The sequence below is a fragment of the Chanodichthys erythropterus genome, chromosome 12, assembly GCF_024489055.1.
Source record: "Chanodichthys erythropterus isolate Z2021 chromosome 12, ASM2448905v1, whole genome shotgun sequence".
NCBI lineage: Eukaryota > Metazoa > Chordata > Actinopteri > Cypriniformes > Xenocyprididae > Chanodichthys > Chanodichthys erythropterus.
The window spans coordinates 50890089-50914124 of record NC_090232.1 but is presented as its reverse complement, the minus strand read 5'-3'; the positions used below and the strand labels follow the sequence as shown (position 1 = coordinate 50914124).

General features: G+C 39.8%; 1 protein-coding gene across 1 annotated transcript; it reads left to right on the top strand.

Annotated features, from left to right (window-relative positions):
• Positions 1-12230: 12230 nt before the first annotated feature.
• LOC137032446 (B-cell receptor CD22-like) lies at positions 12231-15821 on the top strand. Its single transcript, XM_067404208.1, has 10 exons — positions 12231-12338; positions 13274-13339; positions 13442-13786; positions 13866-14114; positions 14197-14451; positions 14730-14987; positions 15072-15320; positions 15406-15467; positions 15619-15685; positions 15796-15821. The coding sequence occupies exons 1-10, from the start codon at positions 12323-12325 to the stop codon at positions 15819-15821; spliced, it is 1593 nt and encodes a 530-aa protein (XP_067260309.1). The 5' UTR covers positions 12231-12322.
• Positions 15822-24036: the final 8215 nt, after the last annotated feature.

Below are 24036 nucleotides of genomic sequence, written 5' to 3'. Positions count from 1 at the left end.
TCCAGCATATCTTTGTTTGAATGACTCTTTTACTGCTTCAGTGAATCTGGTCACATGAAACACATCAGATTAAACATGCTGGAAACCACAAACCACGAAAGAGAGACACAAATAAACCTGAGAGTCAAGCAGCTCCATCTAGTGTTGATCAGTCTGATCTCCTGATGGAGGAGAGTCGCTCCAAACAAATATTAAAGACACTTAACCTGTCACCAATAATGAATTAATCAAATTAATAACTATTGATTTTTACAATGGAATGAATCAATACTGAATTTACCTAAGCTGGTCAATGACACTAGTTTGTTCTAGAGCTGCTGTGCAGTGAAAATTAATTTCCTGTTCTCACTGTAAAGCTGCTTTGACACAATCTGGATTGTTAAAAGAGCCAGATTGACTTTTGCTTTAAACACACGAGTGTAAAACAGTGTCAATTAAAATCATATTAATGAAAACTCATCCTGTCAGCTATCATAACACTACACAAAACTCATCTCAATAAAACCAGGACATTTAACAGGTGATTACTCACATGTGACACTAGATGGAGCCGAAGGTTTCAATTACTCTTCTGAAACTACAGAGATTCAAACAGACTCATTTAATAACTTAACTAAAAAAGACTTATACAACAACTAAAGGCTAATTTAAAAATACATCTTTACCAGTAATTTATTCCTGCAGAGAGAAAAAAAGATCCAAACAGTCATGCTGAACACATGAACACCAAGACATAAATTTTATAAAAATGCTTGTGCAACAGAAGCATCTACATGTGCTTCCGACAACCAGAACAAAACCTTCTGAAAGAATAATTGCAATATATTATAATTAATACTTTATAATATGATCTAAATTCACAACATCTCTTCATGGAGTGGAAAGTGTGTCCATCGTTGCTAAAGAAACCACTTCCTGTTTTATCACACCTGCAGGCGGCTGAATCTTGGTTTGACTAAAAGAATATAAAGAGCAAAAGCAAAAGAAAAGCTCAAGCTGAAGAGCTTCTTGTGTTAGTTTCTCTTTATCACACTGATCACATGTTAAAAACCCTGAAAAACCTTACAAACACCCTTCAGCACTGCAACATATCTCACCTTACCTCTAGATCATGTACAATCTAGTTTGTTTAAAACTAGTCATTTTGAGGTGTTCTTATTGAATTTATTTAAATCACACATGGATAACTTGTTGATCATATATGTTTTTCTGCCTCTTCCTCAGCTCTTAGTCTTTATTGTCTTCTGCTCACAATGGATGTTGGTCCGTCTCTCTCTGTTCAGTCTCACTGTGGGTTTCCTGAGTCTGTTTAATATTCTTAGAAAAGAACTAAATTTAGAGCCTGAAACCTCACCTGTTTTCTGTGACTTTGAGATGGACAGAAATGGCCTGTTCATCATGGAAACTCAAACACAGTGTTCATGAAACACTTCATGAATAAAAAAAGATCATCAAATTTTGAAACACTTTTAATGAAAAAAAAATGTGATAATACTAATGATCATGATTAAAATCAAGGCCTTGTCAAACAAACTTGCACGCAACTTAAAAAAATAAGAATTGGCTGTAATTGAAATTGTAAACCACAAGTAAAGCGAGCCGAGTCATACCACATAGTGGAAAAGAGTATTAAACTCATGTTCGGGGTCAGGATGGTGAAGAATGGGAGCTGTAGTGAACAATTGTTTCAGTCTCTGGAATGCTTCCGAGGCTGCGGCTGACCAAATGAGTCCTGAACTTCCCTTCTTTAACATCGAGGTGAGTGGAGCGGCGACCAGGCTGAAGTTACGAATGAAACGCCGATAGAAATTGGCGAAACCTAGGAATCACTGGAGTTCCTTGATGGTTGATGGTAATGGCCGGTTCTTTGGCCTGGACTTTATTGTCATCCATGGCCACCCCCTCAGCGCTGATGATGTATCCCAGGAAGGAAGTTGAAGTTTGATGGAACTCACATTTTCAAAGCTTTGCGTATAGTTGATGATCGATGAGTCTTTGGAGAACAGTGCGGACCTGCTGGACATGTTCAGAGAGAGTGTTGGAGTAAACCAGGATATCATCAATGTATACAATGACCCACTTGTTGAGCATGTCACGGTAGATGTCATTTATGAATGCTTGGAAGACGGACGGACTATTGACCAGGCCGAACGGCATGACCCGATATTTGTAGTGCCCAGTGGTGGTGAAGAAGGCCGTCTTCCATTCATCACCCTCCCGGATGTGGATGAGATTATAGGCACTTCGGAGATCAAGTTTGGTGAAGAAACGGGCTGATCGGAGCTGTTCTAGGGCGGCAGGAACCAAAGGCAATGGATAGTGGAATTTTACAGTTATCTCATTGAGACCCCCATCCTTCTTCTTTACGAAGAAGAAGCCGGCGGATGCGGGAGAGGTGGATGGTTGTATGAAGCCCTTTGCGAGTTCCTCTTCAATATAGCGCTGCATAGCTTCTGATTTGGGTTGTGATAGTGGGAAGATGCGGCCCTTAGGTGGTATGGAACCGGGGAGGAGATCGATGGCACAGTCATTGGGACGATGAGGTGGTAGTTGTGCAGCTTGACTTTTGCTGAAGGCTTCTGAAAGGTCTGCATATTCACTGGGGAGTTGGCCACTGATAGACGGGGGTTCTACTGTGCATGGACACGAGGGAGACTGGATACAGGTCTTATGGCAATCCTCAGACCACTGAGTTATCTGATTTTCAGCCCAGGAGATTTGTGGATTGTGTTTTCGCAGACACGGCAATCCGAGGATGATGGGATTTTGCAGGGAGTCGATCATGAAGAAGCGTAAGGTTTCTTTATGAAGTGAGCCGACTTGCAGGGTGATGTCATCAGAGGTGAACTTAACCTGTCCTGTCCCCAGAGGGCGTCCGTCTAGCGCTGCCACTGACAACACAGATTTACAGGGGATTAACGTGATGTTTCGCGAAATTTAGGTCCATAAAGTTGCCTGCTGCCCCGGAATCGATCATGGCAAGAGTCTGGATAGTCACATCATTACATAACAGTTTGGCTGGGATTTCAATAATGGGTGAGGTTGAAGTGGAACTCACCGTTGAAGAATTTCGGCTGGGTGGACGTGTGGGACACGAGGATCTCATGTAACCGGGCTGACTGCAGTAGAGACACAGCCGCTGTTGAATCCGTCTTTCACGCTCCTCTGAAGACAGGTGGGTTGAGCCGATCTGCATGGGTTCAGCCTCCATAGCGACGGGTGTAGGTACAGGCGTAGATGTGACCGGGGTATGTCTGGCAGGGCGGCGTGACCGGATCAGGTTATCAATACGGATCGCCAGTTCGATGAAGCTGTTGAGTGAGCGACCCTCATCTCGGCATGCCAGCTCTGACTGCAGATCGGTGTTTAATCCCTTACGGAACAGTAGTTTAAGTGTGTCATCCACCCATGAAGTCTGAGCCGCGAGTGTGTGGAATGTAAGCGCATAATCCACGGCAGTCTGTCTCCCCTGACGAAGAGCCAACAACAGTTCACCGGCCTCTTTACCACCCTCAGCGTGCTCAAACACCTCATGGAAGTGCTGCAGGAAATCTTCCAGTGAGGTAAACGAGGATTGGCCATTATTCCAGACCGTAGTAGCCCATTCCAACGCTCTCCAGGTGTGTAAGGAACAAACAAACGCTATGCAACTCACATCATTGGGGTACAGGGCCGGTTGTTGTGACAGGAACAATGAGCATTGTAGCAGGAAGCCCTTGCACCTGGCGGGTGAACCATCATATTTCTCCGGGAAGGCTAGGCATAGGCTGCTAGTTGTGGAGACAGGTGTGACAGACGCCGTGGGCGGCGTGGTTGATGGCGGACTAGCGTCGGCTGGTGGGGTGCGCATGCTTTGTAGCATCTTGACCAATTCCTCTGTAATAGAAGTAAGATGAGTGAGTTGTTGTTGGTGAACAGCTAGAACACGTGCCTGGGTAGAGAGTTCTGTCGACAGACGTTGTAAAGCCGCTGGATCTTGATCTGGCGAAGTCTTCTGTAACGAAGCAGACTCAGTGAAATCCATGTGCAGCTTTATTAGAAGATCGTAGTCATACAGGCTGGGGTCAGATAACAGCAGAAGCAATATCAGAGACAAGACAAACTCAGTATCGGGGACAGGCTAACAATCAGGGCTGGCGGCAGACAAGGCAGGATAAATCAGAGAACAGGCAAACAGATCCAGAGTAGTCAAGGCAGTCCATGGTCATACACAGGAAAACTAAACACAGAGATAAACGCTCAGAAATGTTAGCCGGGGCAAAACAAGACTTCGCGACTGACTGTGGGTGTGTGGGTCTTTATAGTCCAGGATGATATGTAACAGGTGGTGAGTTAATCAGACTAGAAATGGAGTGTGGGTAATGTAGTCCGGGAATGGCTTAATACTCAGGTGATGGTGCCCTCAGGTGGCGATCGGAGGGAGCCACAGAGGTCGTATTCGTGACAAATTTAGATAGGGATATGTGTGACCAACCTATTAGTTTAGAAGAAAAAATCATTTCAATTCATAATTTAAAAAATAATAAATCTCCTGACGGTCTAACATCTGAGTTTTATAAATTATTTGCTGAGCAGCTAGCCCCTTTTCTCCTTTAAGTATTTTTGTTAAAGTTTGTTTAGTTCCAACCTCCCATCTACTATGACTCAAGGATTAATTACCCTTATACCCTAAGCCTAAAAAAGATTTGACTGTTATCGATAATTGGAGGCCTATTAGTCTTTTGAATAATGATTATAAAATAATTGCTTCTATATTTGCTAAAAGAATTAAAAATATCTCATAATGTCTTATTGTCTATTATAGATGAAACTCAGTCAGGATTCATGAAAAATAGACATATCTCAAATAACATTAGGTTAGTATTAGATATATTGGATTATTCATATTTAATTAATGAAGATCTTATTCTTGGATTTCCGTAAAGCTTTTGATACTGTGGAACATAGTTTTTTATTTTCTTCTCTAAAGGCTTTTGGATTTGGTGATTTTTTTTGCACAGCAGTTGAAACCCTATATAATAATGCAAATTGCTCAATTAAACTAAAACATGGAACTACTTCTAGATTTGAACTAAAAAGAGGTATTAGACAGGGTTGTCCCATATCTCCTTATCTATTCCTGCTTGTAACCTAATTATTGTCAATGTATATTAAAAAAAATAATCTTAAGGGTATCTTAATTGCGGACAGAGAAATTATTATAAGTCAGTTAGCCGATGATACAACCCTTTTTCTAAAGAATTGTGATCAAATTCCGATTGCAATTAATATTGTTAATAATTTTTCTAGTGCTTCTGGTCTCTATCTACAGCTTTCCTGTAGCTCAGTGGTTAGAGCGTGGCACTAGCAATGCCAAGGTCATGGGTTCGATCCCAGGGATTGCACATACTCAGATACAAATGTATAGTATAATGCAATGTAAGTCGCTTTGGATAAAAGCGTCTGCCAAATGCATAAATGTAAATGTAAATGTAAATCTTAATATTAATAAATGTGAACTAATGGCTGTCAAAGATTGTGATTTAGCAAATATTTATAACATTCCTGTAAAAGATAGTGTAACATACTTAGGAATCATTATTGTTAAAGACCAGTTGGAAAGATGCTCTCTGAATTTTAAACCCATAATTGATAAAACTAAAAAGAAACTCAACTTCTGGCTTCAAAGAGATCTGTCCCTAAAGGGGAGAGTCCTCCTTACAAAGGCTGAAGGTATAGCCCGACTCACATATGCCTCTCTATCTCTTTATCTTGATAAACACACTATTACGAATATAGATAAAATACTCTTTGATTTCCTTTGGAAAAATCAAACTCACTATATTAAAAAAACTGTCATTATGAATACATATGAGACTGGTGGCCTTAATTTCTTAGATTTCACCACTATGAACCACACCTTCAAGATTAATTGGATTAAGCATCACTTAAAAAAAACCCATCTCTGTCTGGAACTTTATTCCTCATTATATTTTTTTTTTCAAATTTTGGTTGTCTCAATTTTGTTTTGATGTGCAATTACAATATAGATAAGATCCCAGCAAAGTTATCTGCCTTTCACAAACAAATGCTCCTATCTTGGTCATTAATATATAAGCATAATTTTTCTCTGCATCATTATTTTATTTGGAATAACATAAACATTCTATATAAACACAAATCTCTTTTTTTTTTTTAAGAACTGGTTTGAAAATAATATTAAATTAGTTAGTCAATTATATAACAAAGAAGGAATGCTCTTTTGTTATGATGAATTCCTTTCTTATTATAAAATACCAGTTACTCCAAGAGAGTTTTCAATTGTTTTTGGTTCAGTTCCCTCGGGTACTCACATGCTTTTTAGAGGTATTAACAAAAATCTTTCTCCTGACTTAATGTCTTTTGATGTCACAAAATCTTATGTTGGTAATATTTGTTTTTCGTTAAATTCCAAAAATAATAATAGAGCTATTCATACTCTTTTTCCAAAGAGAAATTGTTACTATCCCTTATGTTTTGTCTCATTGGATTTCCTTACTAAATGGAAAATTGATTTACTGGAGGAAAGTATGGTTATTGCCACAGAAATATCATCTTAGAAATAAGCTTAAAGAAGTTTCTTATAAGCTTATTCACAGATTTTATCCAGCCAATCATTATTTACAAAAATTTAAAAAAGGAATAAATGTGAATTGTATCTTCTGTAACAAACATGAGGAAACTGCCTTGCACTTATTTTGGCACTGTTCATACTCGGTTACACTATGGTGTAAGGTTCAATAATTTATCAACGAAAATATTCAGTGTTCAAAATCTCTTTCACTCTTGTGGGAAAACTTACTCTTTGGCTTTCATGTTTATCCTGATCAAGAAAAACAGTGCTTTTATTTATTAAATCTCATTATATATATATATATATATATATATATATATATATATATATATATATATATATATATATATATATATATATCAGTGGCGAGGCTACAGAAGGGCCAGGGCGGCACTGGCCCACCCAGATTGATGGCTGGCCCACCCAATCAAAGGTGCCAGAATATTTCATTTTATTTCCAGACACTACTTTGGCCTGGAAATAGTCATATCTGTTGTGAAAGCCTATATATAATTTGAAAAATGTATTATTAAAAATACATAATGTGTTTTTATTTTGCGCCGGTAAACTCAACTTTCCAGAGTCGCGACAGCAGCTGTTTCTATGCGGCGCGCATCACCGTCCATGAGTTGCGCTTATAATAGACTATGTGTGCCGGTTTGTTTCATTTCTGCTGTGATTAGCCTGTTTATTCTACAGTAACAATTTATTCTATGGTAACATAGTCACCTATGTGTAAAAAAAATAAAAATTGAAGTGATGACAATGAAATTAAATCGAGCTTTGGTTCAGTATTGTGTCCTAGCTTCCCCCACACCATTATGACGGTAACTCTCCAAACAAGCAAATGCCCCCCCATATTTTTCCCGATGTGATCCGTCAGCTCCAGTCCACTCATTTGGAGCGGTTAAGGCCCGGGTATGCTTCATTTCCCACGTTCCCCTCCGTCTCGCGCACAGTTAAGAGCGCAAGTCTTTCAGATTCTCCTTTGCCCATACGCGCGGAAAGACGCGTTCGGCGCATGAACGCGCACCGTCCATGGTCATAAAAATTCGGCTGCGCGGAGAGTCAAAGCTAGTCCACAGTCTAGTAAACGTTTCTTGCTTGCGCCGACTGAAAACACATGAGAAACATAATGAGAAACATCATGAGACAGTAGAGACTCGGCATGTGGATTTGGATAAAAAAGTTAGGCTAATCGATTTGATGCTGTGCCCGAACACCGCGTTAATCCTTTCACAGTGGCATATAGCGGATGGGGATGCGGGGCTATTAAATTATTTTTCTTATTATCATGCTACTTTTATTATTAAATTAATATTGCAATTCTTTTGCCCCGCTATATCATAGCGCATTACCGCATAACCGACGCACTGCGAGGACAATAAAATATTAGTAAGATAGCTTAATCCTCAACAACTTGTTTAACACGAAATACTAATCAGTTCACGAAAAATACTACTTTTTCTCATTATGGGCCACAAGAGAAATAATAAGAAAATAAACTAGATTCATCTCTCATTGTCTCTAAGAGATTTGCGACGTTATTGCAGCGGCAGATGCCAAAAGCTCAGTCAGTTTTTACTTTCGGTTTCTGTAGCAAATTAATTGACTGCCGTTTGAGACTTCACCCGCATAACTCTCACGCAAAGTTTGCACATCGTTTGTGTGATATCCACTAGCTCGCCTTCATGGTTTAAAATGGAAATAATTACAATATGGCGACGTGGCATTTTTCTTTATCACCAGTTGCTTGCAAAATGATGGACACTGATTCACATATCGTCCACGTCATTTCCCGTGATAATAAAATTAAGTTAATTATATATATATATATATATATATAAAAATAGTGGTCCACCCTATTTCATCAAGGTCCACCCACTTGAAGATTTCTGGCCTCGCCACTGATATATATATATATATCGAACCTGTATCGCGATGTGAGAAGGCAGAATCGCGACACACCCCTTCCAACTCCCAGAGTTATCCTTCCTGTCCAGATCCAATGCTACCACATTTTTAAATTACTATAAGTATTAGGGGTGTAACGATTTATCGTAGATGGTGTGTCTCAATCAGCTCTCTAGTTCAGTAAGTGTTTCGGGCACACATTGAATCTTGCAAGCAGGTTTAAACGCTTCTCATGTCAGTCTCTTGCATGGTCGCGTGAGAAAAGTCGTGGCTTTCTTTCACCGCAGTGCACAGCAACAGCTGTGCTCACAGAAAAGCAAAAGACGCTTGCGATGCTTTGCTTTAAGAAGTTCTGTGGGGCCGTTCACATATTGCGTCTTTTCCGCGTGCAAGTCAGTTATTATTTTCAAATGTAGCGCGCGGCAGGCATAATGGGATCAACGCAGTCGCGCCTTCCATGCGTTTTTAGACGCGATATGTGAACGGCCCCTATTCATAATTCTAAGTTCATGTTAAATTTAACATTTTTTTTCAGTGACAGACAGACAGCCTTATTCAACTGTTAATTTGAATACAGAAGGTTTTTATTAAAATTTTATATTTATTTATTTTATTGAAATGTGATCTTGTATGTACAACAAGGAAAATTATTGACATTTGTTCATGTTTTTTTAATAAATCTTGTTTGAATTTCAGTTTCATTTTGTTCAAAATATCGTGATACGTATCGTATCGTGAACTCCGTATTGAGATACGTACCGTATCGTGACCTGAGCGTATCGTTACACCCCTAATATATATATATATATATTTTTTTTTTTTTCTATCTATGTTTTGATCTTTTATATACTTCCCCTTGGCACCCTGTTTTATTTGTTGTAATTTGTTCTTTTCCTTTTTTTTCCCTCTTCCTTTTGATGTTGTTTCATTACATATTGTATGTTATTGTTCTTTGAAAAAAAAAAGACAAGTTATACACATTATGAAAATTGTAAAGGATATCATATTAGAATATTCAGCCTGTCTTTCCTTTGCTTGTCAGATTTGTCTTTATTTGGCCAGCAGATGTCCTCGGTGTGCAAAATCATTTCATAAATGGACTCTCACATCACTAGTCTTATCATAATAAATGAATAAAGCATCCCAGTGCTAGCGCCCTCTACAGGAAGAACTTCATATATATTCCTCTAAGTTCACCCAAATGTTTCCTCATCTACAGGTGCTGGTCATATAATTAGAATATCATCAAAAAGTTGATTTATTTCACTAATTCCATTCAAAAATGATCAGGAATTTGTATATTATATTCATTAATTACACACAGACTGATATATTTCTAATGTTTATTTATTTTAATTGTGATGATTATAACTGACAACTAAGGAAAATCCCAAATTCAGTATCTCAGAAAATTAGAATATTACTTAAGGCCAATACAAAGAAAGGATTTTTAGAAATCTTGGCCAACTGAAAAGTATGAGCATGTACAGCACTCAATACTTAGTTGGGGCTCCTTTTGCCTGAATTACTGCAGCAATGCGGCGTGGCATGGAGTCGATCAGTCTGTGGCACTGCTCAGGTGTTATGAGAGCCCAGGTTGCTCTGATAGTGGCCTTCAGCTCTTCTGCATTGTTGGGTCTGGCATATCGCATCTTCCTCTTCACAATACCCCATAGATTTTCTATGGGGTTAAGGTCAGGCGAGTTTGTTGGCCAATTAAGAACAGGGATACCATGGTCCTTAAACCAGGTACTGGTAGCTTTGGCACTGTGTGCAGGTGCCAAGTCCTGTTGGAAAATGAAATCTGCATCTCCATAAAGTTGGTCAGCAGCAGGAAGCATGAAGTGCTCTAAAACTTCCTGGTATACGGCTGCGTTGACCTTGGACCTCAGAAAACACAGTGGACCAACAGCAGCAGATGACATGGCACCCCAAACCATCACTGACTGTGGAAACTTTACACTGGACCTCAAGCAACGTGGATTGTGTGCCTCTCCTCTCTTCCTCCAGACTCTGGGACCCTGATTTCAAAAGGAAATGGAACATTTACTTTCATCAGAGAACATAACTTTGGACCACTCAGCAGCAGTCCTGTCCTTCTTGTCTTTAGCCCAGGCGAGATGCTTCTGACGCTGTCTGTTGTTCAAGAGTGGCTTGACACAAGGAATGCGACAGCTGAAACCCATGTCTTGCATACGTCTGTGCGTAGTGGTTCTTGAAGCACTGACTCCAGCTGCAGTCCACTCTTTGTGAATCTCCCCCACATTTTTTAATGGGTTTTGTTTCACAATCCTCTCCAGGGTGCGGTTATCCTTATTGCTTACACACTTTTTTCTACCACATCTTTTCCTTCTCTTCACCTGTCTATTAATGTGCTTGGACACAGAGCTCTGTGAACAGCCAGCCTCTTTTGCAATGACCTTTTGTGTCTTGCCCTCCTTGTGCAATGTGTCAATGGTCGTCTTTTGGACAACTGTCAAGTCAGCAGTCTTCCCCATGATTATGTAGCCTACAGAACTAGACTGAGAGACCATTTAAAGGCCTTTGCAGGTGTTTTGAGTTAATTAGCTGATTAGAGTGTGGCACCAGGTGTCTTCAATATTGAACCTTTTCACAACATTCTAATTTTCTGAGATACTGAATTTGGGATTTTCCTTAGTTGTCAGTTATGATCATCAAAATGAAAATAAATAAACATTTGAAATATATCAGTCTGTGTGTAATGAATGAATATAATATACAACTTACACTTTTTGAATGGTATTAGTGAAATAAATCAACTTTTTGATGATATTCTAATTATATGACCAGCACCTGTACATCTGGTGCATGTGAGCTTAAAGAGCTGGTACTTCGGGTCTGTGTGCGTCAGTCAGCCAAACAAATGTCAATTAAGATGAATGGGAATGCTAACGGATAGCTTGTAGGTATTATATAGACTTTCTTAAGCTATTTATTTTACCTCCTTGAGATATTCACAGTTCATCAGCATCATCTATGATGTCTCGTCTGTCCATGGATGTGTTCTGAAATCATTCCTCAGTCAGAGGAAGCAACTTCACACTTATAGTGCACTATTTTATGGTACAGACATTTGTAGTGGCGTAGAGAGCACTCATTCAATCCCATAATGCATTGCAATAATGAGTGTACAGTGGAATGGTGACTGGTGCAGAAAATGGTGCTCAATCGTCGTTATTCACTCTTTCGAGTGGACTACGGTGGGCCTGTCCAAATACCCACTCTTGAGGTCATGGCTATTTGAGAGCGTTTGCATGTGACAGGAAGTGAGCAAGACTGCCCTAGGTGTGAAAAACACGCAGTGTCCTTTACAAATACTCAAATATGCTTTGTGTATCCCATTATGCTTCATGTTCAGAAACTCACGTTCCCCAAAATGTTGAGGAAAATATTCCAAACTAAGTTAAATTAGATATTGTAATCAAAATAAAACTGTGTAAACTCTTGCATTTGTACATCAGGTTATTAAAAGTTCTACACACACTAGCAGTCTTCACACCTACTTGAGCACTTGAGCCAAATACAGGAAATACGTCACAGACAAGTGGTCAAGCACAAAGACCGCAAGTTTAACAGGCCTAGGGTTTACTGCTAAATTCTTCTGAGCATCTAAAGCATCTGAGAGAGCATCTCTGTGAAACAGTGTCGAGTTTTTACACGTTACTCTTTTGACTTGATAAACTAAACCAACACTAGATGAAGTGTCATAAATATGACCACATGTTAAAACATAAGGTGTTAACCAAACGTGTTTCAGAGTGAGAAACCCAGTGCTGTTTCAACCTGGTCATTTTAATGCTGGCAAAAAAAGGTAAGAGCATCATTTACTAATCATTCTTATGATTCATTATCATCAAATAGCTTTCTATTAAATTAACTGTATTTTTTAATGGTATAAATGATTCTTTTTTGAACAATGTACAAAGCTGCTGTTTGTGTTGTAATTGTGGGCTATGGAGTGTAGATTGGAATAAAAATTGAAAGTATTTTAGCATACGGTGGAAAAATGTGAAAACATGAAGGGGTCTGAGCTGATATATACAGTATATTAAGATATAACTCTGGCCTTGCAGAGTTTAGCTCCAACCTTCATCAAATTCACCGCCTATATCTAGTAGAGCTGTAGACCTCGATCAGCTTGTGTTTGATTAGATTTGGAGCAAAACTCTGCAGGAAAGAGTAGAGAACCCCTGATCTAAAGCACTGTTTGGTCTGATTTTTGGAAATAAAATGTTATTAAATAATATATTTAACATGATATCTCAACTCAGTGAGTAAATACAGGTTTTGTTAAAACACTTTATCGTTTATGACTACTACATCATAAACCTGTGTTTAAAATTCTAGCTGGTCTTCTGCAGAAAAGACATTTATTTGAGGACAAGCATGATAAAAAGAATAGATTTTTCTTTAATCTTCATTTTTTCTGCTTCTTTTATTGTAGTGGTTGTATAAGTGTTTAATGTTTGACCATGTTTTGCAGCGATTAGAGCAGGATTGTGTGTGTTTTTCATGTGTAAGGTGCACTTTGCATTGTAGATGAGCTCGATTTGCACTAGCCAGAAAAAAGGAACTTTTATTAAGTTTTGATAAACCAAAACTTAATAAACACCACCACTGACACCGACACTGAACTAATGATAATATTTACATGTTTATTAGCTATTATATAAAAAGTACATTAAAATTAAGTTTAAAACTTCTGATTCATGACACCAGAAATCAGCCGCTGTTCATTTGTTGTAGGTGTTGCTCTGATGTCAGTCAGAATGGCTCCTCCTCTTCCTCTGATCTTCCTGCTCATGATTCACGGTGAGTGACTGACTAAAGAGGAAACTGTAATTAACTTACATCCCCAACATTATTTGTACAAAAGCAGATTCTTTTCTTCACTCTATAAATCATGTGTTTCAGGGGTTTCTAGTGCTGATTGGGGTGTGAGTTACAGTCCTTCACACATCTGTGCACTAAAGGATTCATCAGTGATAATGAGCTGCACTTATACAAACCCTACTGAACATCAGATCATGAAAGTGTTCTGGACAAAAACACAAGTTAGAAATACAAAACATCCAGATCTGTCTGAGGACCCTGAATACAGTCAGAGGTTTCAGTATCTGGGAGATAAACAGCAGAACTGCACCATCAGACTGAGTCATGTGACACTGAAGGATTCACACGAGTACTATTTCAGATTCACCACTAATGTAACAGAAGGAAGATATATTGGTTATCCAGGAGTGTCTCTTACTGTCACAGGTGACTTTCATGTGCATTATGTTGAATAATAATCAGTGTATGACAGCAGCACTAGATATAATGTGTGTGTTGTGTTCAGATCTTCAGGTGGAGTCTCCTGAGAGAGTGACAGAGGGAGATTCAGTCCGTCTGACATGTAAAAGCAGCTGCACTCTGACTGACAGAGCAACATTCATCTGGTACAGAAACTCACAGCCATTAACTGAGAGAAGAGACAGAAACAATGAACTCCTGCTGCAGTCAGTCAGAAGAGAGGATGCAGGCAGATATAGCTGTGCTGTACACGGACACAATCACATCTCTCCTGCTGTTCAGATCAATGTCACGTGTGAGTACAGATTCATTTGTACTTTAAAAAAAAAATAGAGATTGTGTTTGAATTAGATGATTTCATGTTTTTGTTCTTTTAGATGCACCAAAGAGCGTCTCAGTGTCCATCAGTCCATCTGGTGAAATAGTGTCAGGAGATTCAGTGACTCTGATCTGCAGCAGTGATTCAAACCCTCCTGCAGAAATCAGATGGTTTAAAGGAGGAACGTTTGTAGGATCTGGAAGAATCTTCAACATCTCAAACATCAGCTCTGATGACAGTGGAGAATACAAGTGCAGATCCATCAATGAACATGGAGAGAAATACTCTGATGCTGTGACTTTAAACGTCATGTGTGAGTTAATGATCATCTACACCAGGGATGGACAACTCCGGTCCTGGAGGGCCAGTGTCCAGCAGAGTTTAGCTCCAACCCTAATCAAACACACCTGAACCAGCTAATCAAGGTCTTTAGGATTAGTAGAAAGTTATAGGCAAGTGAGTTTTTATCAGGGATGGAGATAAACTCTGCAGGACACTGGCCCTCCAGGACCGGAGTTGTCCATCTCTGATCTACACATTGTTCACAAATCAACAATTTCCTAATATTTAATTCAATTGTAACCATTCCAGATCCTCCCAGGAACGTCTCAGTGTTGATAACTGGATCTGGTGAAATAGTGTCAGGAGATTCAGTGACTCTGATCTGCAGCAGTGATTCAAACCCTCCTGCTCTGAACTTCAGCTGGTTTAAAGGAGGAACGTTTGTAGGATCTGGAAGAATATACAGCATCTCAAAGATCAGCTCTGATGACAATGGAGAATACAAGTGCAGATCCATCAATGAACATGGAGAGAAATACTCTGATGCTGTGACTTTAAACGTCATGTGTGAGTTAATGATGATCAGTGACTGTGACATTAAATCCTATAAACAAAGTCTGTGATGTGAATGTATTTTGTTTTCTGTTTTAGATCCTCCCAGGAACGTCTCAGTGTTGGTAAATGGATCTGGTGAAATAGTGTCAGGAGATTCAGTGACTCTGATCTGCAGCAGTGATTCAAACCCTCCTGCTCTGAACTTCAGCTGGTTTAAGGAGAATGAAAGCTCAGCTGTTGGATCTGGACAGAGTTTCAGTGCACTACAGAGTGGACGCTTCTACTGTCAGGCTCACAATCAACATGGATCTCAGAGATCAGACGCTGTAACTGTGACTGTTAAAGGTAGAGCAGCTCATATACTTACATTACTCTTTCTAAAGTGATACAAATTAATTTTTTATTATTTATTTATTTATTTTTTTTGTAGATCATCTGGTGATATTGTACATGTCCATTGGAGTGGTTTGTGGAGCTGCAGTTGTCCTTACGGTGTTGCTCATTTGGTAAGATGATGTGTGTAATATTTTATTGCAGGTATTTAACTGTACTGTTTTTTTCATCATTGAAACGAATAAGAATAATTCTACACAAAGTTGACCAATGAAGATATATGAAATATTTTCCCATTTTGTTTTTTAAGGAGAAGCAGGATGAAAAGGAGAAATCACACACTGGAGTCTCAGGTGAGAAAAATGAGTTTGGTTATGGTTAGTTTCCTGATCAGGTAAATGTACTAATGAAAGATTGAAAGTCTGAATGCTGTTGTGACTTTATATGGTGTCTGTTATTGATTCTGTTTTCTCTTTTAACGGCAAAGATGAATCCGTCCAGACCTCATCCTGACAGAAATCAAGCTTCTGATGTTGAGTTGAATGAACCTGTTTATGAAAATGTAATGGTACATCAATGTTATAATTATCATCAGCTGGTGTAGACACTGATATAGTTATTTATTTTGTGTGTATATTGTTTTTTTTTTTCCTTAAATGGCAAAGATGAATCATTCCAGACCTTTTCATACGGGACAGTTATTGATTCTGTTTTCTCTTTTAATGGAAAAGATGAATCAGTCCAGACCTCATCCTGACAGAAATCAAGCTTCTGATGTTAAGTTGACTGAACCTGTTTATGAAAATGTAACAGTAAGTTAATGTTATAGTTATCTTCTATGGGTGTGGATGCTAATATAATCATTTATTTTGTGTATATTCTGTTCTTTTCTTTAATTACAAAGATGATTTAATTCATACTTCATGTGTGACGTCAAGCTGGTGATGTTGAGCTGACCGAGCTTATTTATGAAAATGTAATGCTAAGTTAAAGTTATAGTTTTGTCCATTGGTGAGGACGCTAATATAGTTATCATATATTGGTGTGGACGGTAATATAATTATTGTTATAGTTATCTTTATATATAGTACCGTTGTAAAGGTACTTGCAGGAAGTCAGATGAAGGCAGAAGATAAGTTCCAAACGTTTAATATCAAACTCCAACAATGACAGGCAGGCAGCAACTTCATGACACAGATGATTAACTCAAATGACGAACAGCTGATGAAGATGATGATTAGAGTCCATGGTGACAGACTGTGGCGGGAACATAGAACAAAGGAACACATGATCAAAGACAACAAACTGAAAGTCCATTCAAACAGAAACTAAACGCGACATATCGCCCCCCTCCAGCAAGGCGTGACTTTGTGCTGTGGCAGAACAGAGGGAGGGCCGGAGGGGTTCTTTTGACAATGAGGATGAGGTAAAGGAGAAGGGTTGGTGAGAGGCAGAAGAGGAGGGATGATGGCAGAATGCGGCGAGTGGGTGGTGAAGGTGGGATGACGAGACACTGGCGACACTGATGGAAGATGATTGATGACACAGACCCAGAGCTCCCCAGTGGCCACAGCCCACGGCAGAGATGAGGAAGGGAGGAGTCCAGGTGGTGATGAGGCTGACGACAGCTGGGGGACGAGTGACGGAGGCATGGCCAATGGATCCGCAAGCGCAGACAGAGAGCCGATAGGAATGTGCAACATCACTGGTACCGGAGACCCAGGCAATGCCACGATGATGACTGTCGAAGGCGGAGCCAGAGTACCCGAGGGCTGAGGTGGAGCCTGGTGGGATCGAGGACAGAGGTGACGTCGAGGAGAAGGAGGAACCCACAGCAGTAGTAGGGGTGGAGGGACGGAGTGCAGTGGCGAACCCGCAAGTTCATGACAGAAGTGGTGTGATGACTGACCAAGGGGGAGCCGGCAGGACGAGGGAACCTGGAGGAGCCGCAAGTCCGAGGGTCTCCGGTGGAGCTGAAGGTGGATGGAGCCAAGACGGAGCCGACAGTTCAACAGGCTGACATGGAGCGAGCAGTTCTGAGGCCAGAGGCAGAGCTGCCGGATCCTCTCGCACTGATGCTGCTGGTGGTAACACGACCTGCGGCTTGACGTCAGAGCGGGGCTCCACACTAAGATGGCGCAGGGCTGTGGACATCCGTCAGCGGCTGGGCTGGAGGACTGGCTGAGCTCTGGGATGAAAGTGGTGAGAGGAGACTGGACATGACGATGATGAGTAGGTTGATTTCCACACATATCAGAGAAATTATTAAATCACAGTCCATGCAGGTGTATGAGGGATATATGTTAATTTTTTAAATAGTCAATGGTGCTGTTTAAACACAGCAATGATGGTACTGGGTGGAATAGGGTGGAATATGACAAGTCCTCGTTGAAGTCAATCAGCCAGTCCTCGTCATCAGATGTTGTGGGCTCACTCCCCTGGTCAAATGATGGAGCTCCACTTCTGGGGTTAGGGTCAGCCCTGGCCTCTTCTCCTCGGGCTCTGGTTGACACGTTGTGGCGGGTGGTAGCTCTCCCTTCTGTAGGGGACACACATGAGTGCTCCGCGGTCGAAGGTGGTGATTCAGGCTCTGGGTCTAGCGGGGTCCTGGTTCAGGGAAGGACGCTCTCCAGAACACTGATTTCAGGGTCGTCAAAGGGGCAGGTGAGGGCAAGGTGGGAAAAAAAAAAAACAACAACTTTGCGGCGTAATCCATTTGTGGTCCGGTCATCTGTAACGGTAACAGATGAAGGCAGAAGAGTTTAATATCAAACTCCAACAATGACAGGCAGGCAGTGTAAACACATAGGAGTTGTAGGACAGGGAACAACTTATGTAATGACACAGACAATTGACCCTTCGCCGGGAGTTTGATTGACAAGCGATCTAACCAATCAGAACGCTGAATCCGCCATTTTGTCCGACAAAGCAGTCAGTAGTTAGAAGATTAACCTCGGTGGAGTTAAACTTGAAAAAAAAATAAATAAATTCTTTCCGCGTTTGAAACAACATTCATTCTCATGTTCATTCATGTTTATTTGATGCTATAAATGAACTAGTAGGAAGAGACGATCGGTTCACGAGCCTCTTGAGCTGATGCGCTACAGCAATCTGTCACGACACATTAAAGAGCCACAAAACGGTTTTTACTGTTTGAATTTCTTTAATAACTACACAGTTTGAAAGCTGGGACTTTGTTTAATATCATAAGTAACCTGCTCTATCTTGTCTGTCGATGTGTTGTCAGTTTCTTCTTTGCTCCGCAATGTATTTTTCACTGCGTGTGGCGTGACAGCGCCACGGCTTGTCGGACTAAGCAACAGTAACTAAGGGAGGCGGGTCTTTGCGAAGGGTCAATTAACTCAATTGACAAACAGCTGATGATGATGATTAGTGTCCATGGTGACAGATTGTGATGGGAACATAGAACAAGTGATGGGAACATAGAACAAAGGAACACATGTGATAAAAGACAACAAACTGAATGTCCATTCAAGTAAAAACTAAACGGAACTAAACATGAAAACCGTACACTGGTGTGGACACTAATATAACTATATATTGTTGTGGTTATCTTTATAGTTAGCATCTATTGTTGTAGATGCTAATATAGTTATTATTAGAGTTTGTGGTGTGATGGGATTTAATGACGAAGACCTGATACACTAAATATAAGTCATTTTATACCAACCTGACAGTTAAGTGTATTAAATATTAATGTATTCATTCTTTAATTTTGTCTTTCTTTTTCCAGGCTGTGATGAAGAAGTCATAGTGTTTTGGACAAATGGCAAACTATTTTACAGCTTTTATCGTCTCTCTGTGGGCGGAGCTCTGAATGATTGACAGGAGCGTCACGTGTCACATTTTTTTGTTTAGCAGATGTTTTATCCAATGTGACTTACAAATGATGAACATAATTTAACAATATTTACTATTACACAATGTCAAGTTTAAAGTACAAGCTAGATCAATGCTGGAGCTTAAGTGAAATGCAGTATAAATATTGTCAGTATAAATAAGTCTGTCCCAGTGAAGATGTCATACTTTGCGTGTTCTTTGCACCACCTGCTGGTGACTACAAACCAATGCATCATTTTTTTTTCTTTTCTTTAATTAATGAAAGTGGATCTGTGATTTCAATGTGAAATAAAAATCTTATAAAGCCATACAACAGCTTTGTTATTAGCTTATTTACTACTAATCTGGCACTGTTGACCTCCAAATGGCTTTTTCGGCGCTACACAATCACATGACACACAGAAAAGGTCATCAAGAGCAATGACATCAAGAGCAGCCCAAATCCACCATTTTTAAATTAAACATGTCTACAAAGGGGAAGATTATCAGCTGCTCAGTAAAAACAAGCAGTAGAACAGAGAGAATCAAGACAATGACATATGTGACAGAAAAGCACCTACAGGGATAGAAGAGCTATCAGTCGAATTAATTAATGCAGCACTAACAGCAGAGATATCTGAAACACTGACAACATGTGGTGGTTGAGGAGGGCATTGATGGTACTATGCACTTTACATTAGAATGTCAGAAGTTTAAATGGTAATGGAAACGTGGAAATAAGAATTGTAGTCAACCATATCAAAAACGGAGCTTAAATCTAGAAGCACCAAAGCAAGAGCATTCCCCTTGTCAGTTTCCAATAAAACGTCATTTAAGACTTTTAAGAGAGCAGATTCAGTGCTGTGGTGAGGCTTTAAACCTCAGTGACATTTTTCAAAAATACTATTTGTCTTCAGATGATATTGTAGATACCAATTCAAAAAGCCAGGAACTATTCCAGTACTAGGACTATTATTTGAGATTTGTTAAAATCTTGAGGACAAGAAGTTGGTCTCAGATGTTCAACAATGCCTTTACAGGTTCGAAATGAAATGGGCTTAAAATCACACCATAGATCCGCTTAAGCTCTCAGTTTGAGCAGAGTCTACCAAGGGAAACTTTGATCTTAAATCAAGTTTTCTTAGCAAAGAATATACAGCAAATGTTTTAGACAGAGAAACAGAAGCTTCAGGAAAGATTGTTGAGTTATGTTCTCATCATTTATGTTATATTATGTTGCTTTCTATTATTATTATTTGCCTTTTATGTTAGATTATGATACTGACTGTTGTATACCCAAAAATGTGCAAGAGTTCATTGTGCGCATGTGTGAACAGACGGGACTTTTATTTTGATTTGAGTCAAGTGGATGTAAAAAAAAAAAAAAAAAAAAAAGAAAACTTTTCACATTGAACCTGTTGCTGCTCCCTCGAGCACTGATGTTTTGGCAGTGCATTGAGATGTAAACGGTAAATAAAACAATACTAAGAAGTTATTTTTTTTGTAGTAATCTTTAATGGATGGATGACAACAACATATTACACATAGGCATGACGGAGAGAAATGAAACCTTAACAGGTTATGGGCCCAGGTGCGCCAATGCTAACGTTACAGGAGGAAGATGGCAGAGGCTAGTCTTTGACGGAGACGAAAATAACTACGAACTATGGGAAGTAAAATTTCTTGGTCATCTGAGATTACTGGGTTTAAAAGAAACAATACTGTCTACCGGGGATATAGACGAGGAAAAGAATGAGGAGTGCTACGCTGAACTAATCCAGTTTCTCGACGATAAAAGCTTGTCACTGGTGATGCGAGAGGCGACTGACGACGGCAGGAAAGCTCTGGAAATACTTCGAAGTCACTACGCCAGTCAGGGTAAGCCGAGAATTATCGCCCTATACACTGAACTAACTTCGTTAAAGAAGGAATCTAACGAGACGATAACAGACTACATTATCCGAGCTGAGAAAGCGGTGACTTCCCTAAGAAACGCAAAAGAAGTAATAAGTGACGGACTGATAATAGCTATGATCCTAAAGGGCCTGCCAGATTCCTACAAACCTTTCGTTATCCATACTACACAGAGTAGTGAAGAATTGACTTTCACCCAGTTCAAAAGCAAACTAAGAAGCTATGAAGAGACAGAAAAATTTGATGATAAATCCAAAACTGACAATGTGATGAAAGTAAACACAGCATACGTGACCTGCTATGGATGTGGAAACCGCGGTCATGTTGCACGTGATTGCCGCCAAAAAGGCGTACCCAAGTGGTGCAGCTACCATAGAAGTTCAACACACAGTGATGAGACATGTCGCCGGAGAAAAGACGGGCACAAAGACGAAGCGAAACAGGCTGCAGAAAAACAAGAGGAGCATGAGAAAGAACAAACATTTGTTTTCAAAGTCAGTCAAACATTTCTTCCAGACAATATTACGAAAAATGGACTAATGGTAGACTGTGGAGCAACATCCCACATCTTAACAGAGAAGAGCGATTTCACGAAATTTGATGAGAGTTTCGACCCAAAGTCACACTACATGGAACTGGCGGATGGAGCCAGGATGAACAATGTGGCATTAAAGCGGGGCGACGCAGAGGTGTTACTGCTGGATGTGGAAGGGAAATGCGTCAGGATCACTCTAAAGAAGGCCTTGTTCATACCATCATATCCACAGAGCATCATCTCCGTTCAAGCTGCTACAACAGATGGTGCCAAGGTGATCTTCCAGGAAGGACAGAATGAACTGATAAGCAAGGATGGAGCTGTGTTCCGCATAGAAGAGCATGAGAGACTGTACTATCTGAAAACGGTAAATAACAACAAACACTGTGTTGATACATCAGTTACTGATATGATGTCCAAGGACAAAGTGAGTCTAACTTGTGATGTTAAAACATGGCATGAGATTATGGGACATTGTAATGTTAGCGATGTGTTGAAATTACCTGAAGTGGTAGAGGGTATGAAAATCACAGGTAATACCAAACTAGACTGTAACGTTTGTACTGAGGGAAAGTTCATCAACAGCAGAAATAGGAAAACCGACACAAAAGCTGGCGAAGCCCTAGAGTTAGTACACACTGACTTAGCAGGTCCCATTGAACCAACTTCTCAAGATGGATATAAGTATGCAGTTTTATTCACAGATGATTTTTCAGGGGCAATATCGGTTTACTTCCTTAAGAACAAGAGTGACACTACTCTAGCGACAGAGAAGTTTCTTGCAGACTGTGCACCATACGGTAGAGTCAAATGCATAAGATCAGACAATGGTACAGAATACACAGGCAATGCATTTCAGTCACTTTTACGAGAAAAAGGTATAAGACATGATACATCATCCCCATACTCTCCTCATCAAAATGGTACAGCTGAGAGACAATGGCGAACCATTTTTGAAATGGGAAGGTGTCTACTAATGGAGAAGGGATTACCAAAGGTTCTGTGGCCTTATGCTGTACAAACTGCTACTCATATCCGAAACAGATGCTATAATGACAGAATTAAGAATACTCCACATTTCATGTTGACCGGAAGAAAGCCAGACCTTTCTAAAATGTGGGTTTTTGGATCAGAATGCTATGCGTACAAACACAATCAAAAGAAATTGGACCCTAGATGTGAGAAGGGAATATTTGTGGGGTATAGTAAAAATAGCCCAGCTTATCTGGTATACAATCCACAGACAGGAAATGTGTCAAAACATAGATTGGTGAAATTCATTAGGAAGAGCAGTGTTGAACAACAGACACAAACCGATGAGGATTACTTAGAAATGCAAAGCTACAGAGACAGGACACAGGATAGTGAGAACAGCGGCGATGCCCCACAAAGTGAGGAAAGCACAGAAAACCAGGTCCTAGATGGAAAAATGGAGAGTATAGATACAGACAATACAGAGGTGTCAGAACATGATGGAACTATGGAAAAAGTAGACACAGAAAACAACAAAAACAGTACAGGTCCAACAGACACTGCTAGTCAAAAACATTACCACTCGAAAAGAGAAAAGAGAGCCCCAAAGTATTTACAAGATTACCTGACAGACTTTAAAGACGATGTAACCAATGTGAGTGTCGATTATTGTTACAGGGCAGTGTGTGGAGTTCCCCAAACCTATAGAGAAGCCCTTATGTCACCTGATGCTCCCGGATGGGAACATGCTATGAAGGAAGAGATGGACTCACTAAAAGAAAATGACACATTTGAATTGACAACTCTACCAGAGGGCAGAAAGACAGTAGGGGGAAGATGGGTATATGCCCTTAAAGAAAATGCAGAAAGAGGAAAAATCTTCAAAGCTAGGTATGTTGCAAAAGGATACAACCAAACTGAAGGCATAGACTACCATGAGACATTTGCTCCTACAGCAAATCTCACCTCTGTACGGGCATTAATGCAGATAGCTGCTCAGAATGACTTTTTTGTTCATCAGATGGATGTCAAAACAGCATATCTGCATGCTCCAATAGAGGAAGACATATACTTAGAACAACCAGAGGGTTTTGAAGAAACATCTGACATAGGAGACAAGTTAGTATACAAGTTAAAAAAATCTCTGTATGGTCTAAAACAGTCTGGAAGGAACTGGTACAAACTTTTAAATGATCATCTTGAACAAAACAACTTTGAGAGAAATCAGACTGATCACTGTGTGTATAGAAAGCAGATTGAAAATGAGACCATCATAGTGATCATCTGGGTAGATGATTTGATAATTGCAGCAAGCAGTGAAGATCAGCTCAACAGTTTTAAAGAAAAAATGAAGTCCAAATTTAACATGAAGGATCTGGGGAAAATATCTTATTTTTTGGGGATTCAGTTTGAACAAAAAGAGGGAGAAATTAAAATGAATCAGAAAAGGTACATTCTCAAAATGCT